The 9129-nt window shown below is 44.1% G+C and overlaps 1 protein-coding gene across 1 annotated transcript in view; it reads left to right on the plus strand.

Annotated features, from left to right (window-relative positions):
* LOC104499679 (extracellular sulfatase Sulf-1-like) overlaps positions 1–8475 on the plus strand; it is a gene marked incomplete at its 5' end in the record, with an annotated part of 11096 nt that extends 2621 nt beyond the window's left edge. The window contains 4 exons of the mRNA XM_010143257.1: positions 1484–1626; positions 1725–1848; positions 2698–2731; positions 7938–8475. Of these exons, the coding sequence (XP_010141559.1) occupies positions 1484–1626; positions 1725–1848; positions 2698–2731; positions 7938–7968 (332 nt within the window). The remainder of the gene's footprint in view (positions 1–1483; positions 1627–1724; positions 1849–2697; positions 2732–7937) is intronic.
* Between the last annotated feature and the right edge of the window lie 654 nt (positions 8476–9129).

Genomic DNA, 9129 nt, shown 5'->3' on the forward strand with positions numbered 1-9129 from the left:
GCATTCGCCATTAACAAAACACCACCTTTAGAAGTGATTGAAAAATTTACTTTCAAAAGCTTCAGGATCCAATGATAATTAAGGTATAACATATTTGACTCCGAGCAGAAAACTTGCCGAGAGCAATTTTTCATTTGGAGAAAGATGCTGTCTCCCAGTGAAAATCTGTTCTGCTGACAGCCTTTTTACAATTTAAGGTGTTCCTAAAGCAGTGGGAAGCAAGCAGTTATGAAAAGCGGTCTCACGTTGCTGAGCAATGCTCCAGCAACAGTCATGGAGAACCTTTCGTGAAGAAAGGTCCCTTTCATGCAGTCCATAACTTGGAGAAGAGCTAATGTGCTGTAACACCATTACTATTTTTATGACGTTCACAACATTGATACTGTTTCAGCTAGTCACAGTAAATAAAAATAAATCCAAATAAAAATCTAAGGCAATATTTATATTTTTTAATTTGAATTGGAGACGTTCTTCTACAGCAGAACTTTGCGATCAGTTTGTTTGAAAATTCCGAGGTGCCTTTCTTACTGCCTTTCCTGCTGGCAGAACAAGGTTACAGACGAGATACACTCAGGTCTCCTCTATGGCTGCTCCTGTCACTGTGGCACCTGGATCCAGGTGTCTTCAGTCCAGAGTGGAAGCCTGCTCTGGGTTTCCCCAGGCTGAAAAGCGCAAACACGGTGTACTCCAGTGACACCGCTTGAGAACGTCCTACAAAGGCCTGTCGGAATGATCCCATTTCCCCCTTACTGGTGTATCAGATAAACCAAGTGAGGGATGGCAGTTCAATATAACCGTTGGGACTCAAACCAGTAAGGGAGAGCTGCTTGGAATGAGGCGTAGGAGTAGCCACTGGTCCTCCTTCCCACCCTGCTTCTTCCATGCAGTCAAGGTGCGGGCACGCTCCCTGCTTGCAAACCCATCTCTTTGTTGCCTCATCTCTCTCACTTGCCTTGTTCGCGTACACTGCTTCCCACTTTCTGGACCGCTGTGTCCTTGCTGTCTCACGACATCAACAAGCCATTTGCCCTTCCTCTGCAGCGCTTGCCATGCTGGCATTTTCTGTTGTACTTCCATCTCGGAGGCTTTTCTGGGTTGGGGTTGCTTACTGCTGGGGGAAACAGTGTCCTTAACGCGTAGTAAGCGATTCTGATGGATCTTATATACTAAACTTAAGGAACAGGGTCTGTGTTGGGTTTTTGTCTGAATTCTTCTCAGTCCCAATAAATTGTATATAACTCAGAACAGAATATTTCCTATTAACTATGGGATTCGCCACCATCTGCTTTGTTAACTGTATGTTCGTGAAAATTACAGGTCACCAACATTTATGGTGTTACAGATGAAAATGTAATGTTATTCAGAAGGTTTTTTAAATTGATCTAGAACTGAAGTACATTAAAATCTACAGAAGTTTCACTAGCAGAAAAAACAAGCGTATTATTTTTCACTGAACGCTAATAACCTGGTTCTTTAATTACAGTGGGCTCTTTCTGTGCTTGCACAAGCTCCAATAACAACACTTACTGGTGTTTGCGAACAGTTAATGACACCCACAATTTTCTCTTTTGTGAGTTTGCGACTGGCTTCTTGGAATATTTTGATATGAACACTGACCCCTATCAGGTAAGCGCCTTTCCCTCTTTACAAAATGTTGTCACCTACTCCCCTAGGATTTTTCTTTCCACTAATGAGTATTTTTTCCCTCCATTCCTTTTTCTCAGCTGACAAATACAGTACACACCGTGGAAAGAGGCGTTCTGAATCAGCTACACGTGCAGTTAATGGAGCTGCGAAGTTGTCAAGGTTACAAGCAGTGCAATCCAAGGCCAAAGGGACTTGAAACAGGTACGGGAAACACAGAAGTGCTTTCTTCCGTTTTATTTGGTTTTGTTCATCTGCCTACATACCAGCTGTATCTGTGGGGCGTCGCTCTCCTACGTGTTGCTCTGAATGGCTGGGAACGATCCTCACAACCCCGTGACCAGGAAGGGTCTTTGCTGGTTTGCACAGGCTGTTCTGGACAGATACTGATGGCAAGCAATGACATTTGACAGAAATTCTGCAGGACGGTTACCCTGTTAGCTGAGCTAAGCGGTCACAGCCACGTGCTGCCCTTCCACAGGCGTAGCTCCTCTCTGTGTCGCAGGCTGGACTCGGTTAGGTTTTGCCTCCAGCAGCAGGTGAGGTGTGAAACCCTGTGTCTGCCGATGTGAACAGCCTCAGGCTCTGCACCGCAGCTGAGGCTTCACAGGGCAAACTTCCAGGAAGCAGTAGTGCTGCCCGTTTTTGAGGAGAGCAGTGTTTCCTTACAACAGACTCTGAGCAGAAAAACAGCTGGTACACTTATTCTCTTCGTAACACCAGGATTCATTGCACTTCAGTTTGGTTGATTGAATATTGTGATTTTTTTTTTTACAGGAATATTCCCTTCTACGTAATTTGTGGCCTTTGTCTCTCTTTCTTCAGCCACAATATCTAATTGTTTGGGGGTTTTGCTTTTTTTGAAAAATTGTGGGGTTTCAGTTCTTTTACATAAAACTTCCAGGAACTCTTTGTTGGACTGCAGCTCTGTCTTTATTTAACACAGTACGTTTCTTTTTAGGAACTAGATGCTGTGCATGGGAAACTACATTGTGAATGGTTTTACAAGTTCTAAACACTAACAAAAGTTACTCTTGTATTTTCCTATATCAGGAAATAAAGATGGAGGAAGCTATGATCCACACAGGTATCCACACTTTTTTATTCTCCTCAGCAGCTTCTTTCCAAATAATTGCATGACTCCAGTCCATTCCAACTAACGCCTGTATCCTGCCGCCCTGCACACAGCATAGCTTTCGATGCATGTGTTCCCTGACTACTTCACACCGAACTTGGCCATTGTTTTTCAGACCTACCATTCCACCTTTAACGTAGCTCATTCTCATCGCAAGGCTTCATACAGCTCATGTTCCGTGCCTGTATTTCTTACGTGTTTACACAGGGAAGATGACACACAAATAATCACTCCTTTTGGGTTGTTTTCCTGTTGGCGGGTTTATTTTGAATGGGTTGGGAGGTTTTTTCTGGTTTTATTTAGGAAGTTCGTACAGCTGCGTGTTAAATGTAAACCCAACGTGCTTAAAAAGCTTTCTGAGCTGTATGTTCCCAGATCCTAGCCGAACCTGTGGAAGTAAAGTCAAATCTTCTCCCTGGCTTTAGGCGTTGTTGGCAGATGCTGCTTTAGGCAGTATCGGTGCTCACTGTGAGCAGCACGGCTCAGAAGCCAGCAGGAGACAGGTCGATATAAGTATGGCAGAAAGATGAGGCTCCCTGGGATAGGGAGCCCGATGCTTTCAGATCCGATCACACAGGCATGAAGTGACATTTCCTCAAAAGGTGGTAATATTTGAACTGAGGAAGGGCACCAGGTGGGGCTTCTTATACCTCATGCTTGAACCTGAAGAATACGTGAAAGACTGATGTTTGCAGGTGTACCTACCTGTTGGCGAGGACACTGACCGTACCTGCATGGTTATCGTGCAGAGCCCAGTTCCTCCTGCGTAAAGCAAAAGCCTGGGGAGACTGAAAAACCACAGGTCTTAACAGTTTCGTGAAAACAGCTTAACAGCTGCACTTGCTGTTTATTGAGCAGTACTTGTACTCAGGGTAAAAACCAGATTGAAGTCTGTCAAGTGTCATACACAGACTTGGTATCTTCTCACGGTACATCAGGTTTGTACATTTTCTTCCCGTGCACTTTGGTGGATTAGCTCCTGAAATGTGTTGTCTACCTGAGAAGTAAACTGGGTCCAAGGGGTGTAGGCGTCTACATAAAATTTTTTTCACAGGGTCTTCTGAAAAGAACCTTGTTGTTAGCTCCCAAGCAGCCAGGGAACAATTAAGATAATGTATTTTAATGCCTTATGGAGCTTCAATTTAAGCAGCTAATTTTTTTTTTTTTTTTCCAGCCAATTTTGTATTTTCTTACTTGAGCAGTTTTGGGATCTAGGAAAATGCTAAGCTTTGGTTTGGTTATATCCCAGGTGTTTGCATTGCTCATTACAGTCTCGTGGGAATTGTTACTACAGTGATAGAAAGTAATCCCTGTAATTATGATTTTAAGTTTCCATTAGAAGGTGTTCTTGTGAGCATTCCTCGTTTTAGCTGCGGTTCTAACAGAAATGCCATCTTTTAATTGTAGGATTGCGTGAAATAGTAGAGCACACAGGACTAATCTTTAAATTATATCCTGCTACACCACTTAGTAGTGAAAACATTCTGACTTCTGATCCCAAGTCAGTAAACGTTATGCTACTGGGACAAATAGCAGGTATAGTATAGCACAAATGGTGCTGCTCTGTGCTGCTGCATTCCAGACACCCCCTTTCTCCAGACACACGTGCCTAGGTTCAACATTTTGGTTCAAGACACATCATGGTTGGAACTGGTTTTCTTTTCTAAAACAAACAAAAAATGAAAGGAATAAAATCCATTTATCAGGCATCATTAAGATGATCTCTTAGAAGTTCCTTTTCTTGATGCCTGCAAAGAAACCGGCAGAATGAGAAAGGGAAAGCCCTGTGCTGCTCAGACATCTAAACTCCCCCTCAGGCTTCCTTCAGATCATGTAGTTCACCCACTCTGACATGCTTTCAGTCCAAAACGTCCTGAGTTAGTGTCGGGCTGCAGGTGCTGCAAGTACAGTATTGAGACGACAAGCCTGTATGGAAACAGCCAGAATAGTGCCGTTTGCCTAACATACAGGGAGAGAGCTTCAGTGGGGAAGAACTCGTGTCACCTGTGTCTTTTGGTGGACAGAACAACTCTGCAGACGTGGCTGATAACAGGGTGTGGGAACTGCACGCTCCTCTGGCCTCTCTTGTTGGTCTGAAGTTTTTCAAAGCCACCAAGGAGGTGATTGCACCTACTTGTCTTTAGCCTCTGTGGAATTGTATCCAGATCCCCACTTAGTTTTGAGACAACCCATCCACGGATGGCATCACAGGACTCCAGGGTGTGATAGCTGGAGAATGGAGCTTAGCTCTAATGCTCGATTTTTAAAAATCAGTAGATGTTTTGTATGAATGGTTAGCAACATTTTTTCCTCTCTTTTGGGTCTATGACGTATTTGAGAGATTCCAAAATACTGATCAAGGAAACCCCTGCCATGCTGTTACTCAAACGCATCTCATCTGCCTTTTCCCATTTCATACCGGTTTGTACTGAGATTTCTTACAGGGGAAAACCTTTTCTTTCCTCTCTCCTTCCCGCTGTATGCTTTTGATTTCGGTGAGAAATGCTTCATGCTTACTGCTAAGCTGGGGGATTAAGCTATGAGGTGACTCAGCCAACAACATACAGCCAGCTCTAGGACCTCAGGACTTTGCTTTCTCATCTGTTTAACATGTAGAATACAAGTTACCTCAGTCCCTTGTGTTTAAAGAAGTCCTTTTTTTCTGCTTGACATGAAGATCTTTGAACAATTCTCAGTGCCTTCCCAGCTGTGAAAGTCCTCTGAGCCTGAGGGAGCAGTGCCACAGCTGGAGGCGGAAAAGTAGACCCAGCACGAGGGACCGCATAGCTCTGACACAGCCTTTGAGCTCTTTGGTAGGAACACGGCAAACTCGTTGCTGATCTTGCACCACAGACCCGCTGCCCGGCTGCTGAGGAACCCTGCTCTTCTTCGCTGGTGCCCAGACTTCCCCGCTGCCTGCCCTGACACCCCGGCTTGCCCAGCTCAGCCCCTGTCCCACTGCCTGCAACAGGCAGCCGAGGCTCCTGTGGGCTGCGAAACGCGTCTTTCTGGCCCCTGCTTTGACCCCCTCCCCGCTCTGTCCCCAGACCTGTTACTGGTCAAACAGCAGCGCTCCAGTTTCAGTTTCTGCCGTCGCATTCCAAGCTGCTGTGGCCACTGACTCTCCCGCAGCAGTTTTGGCAAAGAAAACAAAAAAAAGAAACGGTCAGTACAAATGTTAACAGAGCAAAATCTAAACATGGTCACGTTTGCAGAGCAGTTAATGTCTTAGGGGGGCTGTGGACTAAGGGCCTCAACAAGGCATCCTTTGGGTGATGTTTGCTACAGCCCTTTACACCTCCAAGTGCTGGAACACTAAGACTTTTTTTCATGAAACCTCTGCAGTATTGAATTATTTTTTGTTTCAGGAAACAAATTACCCATAATTCCTCTTACGAAGACGGCTCTTGTGGCCATGCCATGATTTCCATTTCTCTTGTCTGCTTCAGGAAAAGAAAGAGGAAGACACTCTGTCATAGCTGCCCTTCTGGATCCAAAAAGCTGGTGTTGCCCCCTGTAACAGGGAGTTTGCCAAGTGTCTGCCAAAAAAAATATATATTTCTGGAATTTGCTTTAAAAAACCCCAAGATATTTAGATTTTACATTGTAAAATATTTACAGCTGTTGTATTAAGTAAAAAAAATATTAATTAAGATCAAAGATTCAGGTGTTTCCAGGTAAGGAAAGGGCTCTCCCTGCGGTGCAGAATAAGGTCCCTCATTGTAAGAATATCTCAGATTTTTTTTCTGGCCACAATGGTATTTTTCTCACTTTCCATATGATGGGCGAAATAGTGGAGACATTCTTTCCGCTGTGGAATCCCGATCTAGTAAAGAAGCAAAGAATACAGGCTATTGTAGATACAAGTTGTGTCCTCTGCCTTACTCGGACAATGAGAAAGGCCAAGTTAAAATGCAGACAGATTAATGAGATGCCTAGAACCCCCTGTAGGGATGGAGGGCTCAGTATAGATAAATGTTTGTGCTCCGTTCACACTGTTGGACTGCAGCCCCTTGAACCTCCAGGGTGATTCCTACTGGCCTGCCCGCCCGCCTGTACAATTTCCAGAAAGAGACTACATCATCTCAGAGAACTAATTACTAAATACTGCCTGCAACACCCTCTGTAAGGACAAGTCTGCCGCTCGCCCTGACAGCTTTTCGCATCCGCTGATTAGTTCTTCCTTGGAGTCCACTTTGTTGTTAAAGTCTTTGGACCAAACATGGTCTGCGCAGTGAATTCCGTGAAATAGTGGTGTTCTGTGTTACTTGTCAGTATAAAATGGGCTTCACACTCCGTTGGATACTCTGAGTCACTATGGTCACTGTAGTGACTGCGAAAAATCTTCAGGAAATGGGTTTTCTTCATGTCTTTTGTTTTTCTAGCTGTGACGAACACAAAATGCAGCTCCGTTGCTACCTACAGACTTACATGTATGCCCTTCAAGCAAACTTAGTACGTGATAAAGCTGTTACACATTTTCATTGAAACTTTCTTTTTAATTGAGAAAAAAAACCAAAACCTTTAGGAGGTTCTATAGCTCTGTATACTTTGACACTATTTTACAGAGTTTTTAGAGCTTTTGTTTCTCCTAATTGCTCCATGTAAATCAAAATGCATGTTTACAGAGTAAGAAAGATACTACCTTTGGCTATCATCTATTAAACAAAATGTGGCTGGTGTCTCAAGCTACCCGGGCACCAAATTCCTGTGGGCGTCGTTGATGTTCCGGGCACTAATGCCTTTCAGAGTTAGTCCCTTCTTTGGTACTTAACTGTTTATTCCATATTTGGTGGAGCTTTCGGAAAGGTGAATGTGTATCGAAGCAACTTTCCCTCCTTGAAATACCAGAGGAAAGGTTTATCTCTGACTGTCACCTCCAAGCCCCATTAGACCAGATTTTGCTCTTTTTTGGCTTAGTCCAGGGTACAGCAGGAGACAGCACGTTTCTTGCTGTGGGGTCAGCAGGAGCTGTGAACGCACCTAAGCCCAGACTCATTAACCTGATGGCAGAAGATGTGGAGCATCTTACATTTTGAGCTACAGACGTTACAAATAGTGGTGCTTTCCAGCAAACTGGAGTAGAAAGACACGCGGAAGCTTTGCTTGCACTTTGAAGCTGGTGTTCACCATTGGGCTTTATTCTTTCTTTCAACAGAGGACAGTTATGGGACGGATGGGAAGGCTAACCTGCCCGGTTTGACTGGCAACATCGACTGGCGAGGACTGGAAGACTTGTACAGTGTGAATGAAAGTGTATATGAGTACAGATACAACTATAGACTTAGTCTGGCTGACTGGACTAATTACTTGAAGGATGTAGATAGAATGTTTGCACTGCTGAACAGTTACTACCAGCAAAACAAAACAGATGAGGCTAACAGTGCTCGAGGCAATGGGGACGAATCATCCATGCCAGTGACCTTGGCGGAAATGACCTCTGCTGAGGAATCGAGCGGCCTGCCGGAAGAAGAGTTGCAGCTTATCGTGCCAAGAGACTTTGCAGCCCTTGCTTTGAGCACAGTGAGCTTGAGTCAGGAGAGGAAACTTGAATTGAACAATGATATTCCTGAGGAAAGTAGTTTGAATGACGCACACTGGAGAAATGATCATCAAGCTGAAAAATGGATAGAGGATAAAGAGTCGGACCGTTTTGACATGGATTTCAGTGGAAATGGTTTGATGGAGTTGGAGTCCCGACATGGTTTCATGCTGCAGCCCATCAGCATTCCTCAGAAAGTCTCTCGTCAGGACAGTGGTGCTGCAGAAGATATATTTGAAGATCAAATATATCTTCCTGTGAGGTCTGATGAGCCCCTTGGTCATCAGGCTGTAAATGTATCCATTAGGGATTCATCTGTCGGTACCCAGAAAACAGGAACTTTCTTGGGAAAAATGGAAGAGAGTCTTGCAGGGGACACTTCCCAAATCCTAAACGTAGAAGGCAGTGCCTCTGCTCCGCTCTCCTTGGGTTAGATCAAGTCATGAACCATTAACTAAGTTCCCCTTTTTCTTATTAGCAAACTAATAAAGGTAATCGTGACAACTGACGTTCCATGTCCATTGTAGATACGTTCTGCAGCTAAACTGAGCCCAGTTCAGTATTTCTCTGTGCACATTTGTTTTATTCACGTGCACGTATTTTCACGGTAATTCTCCCCACTGGGAAGCACGATTTCCAATTTTTGATGAGAGAAACAGTGTTAACTTTCAAATGCACATTCTCCAGGAGCTAAAATTTATTTCTTCGAAGAGGATGTCCAAGTGATCCCAGCACGAATGAATGTTTCAGTCCACCCAACCTGTCTGCATTTTGTCTTTTTCTTAAATTATTTTAACCACTGGAAATC

Source organism: Buceros rhinoceros, unplaced genomic scaffold, assembly GCF_000710305.1.
Source record: "Buceros rhinoceros silvestris isolate BGI_N320 unplaced genomic scaffold, ASM71030v1 scaffold14560, whole genome shotgun sequence".
Classification (NCBI taxonomy): Eukaryota; Metazoa; Chordata; class Aves; order Bucerotiformes; family Bucerotidae; genus Buceros; species Buceros rhinoceros.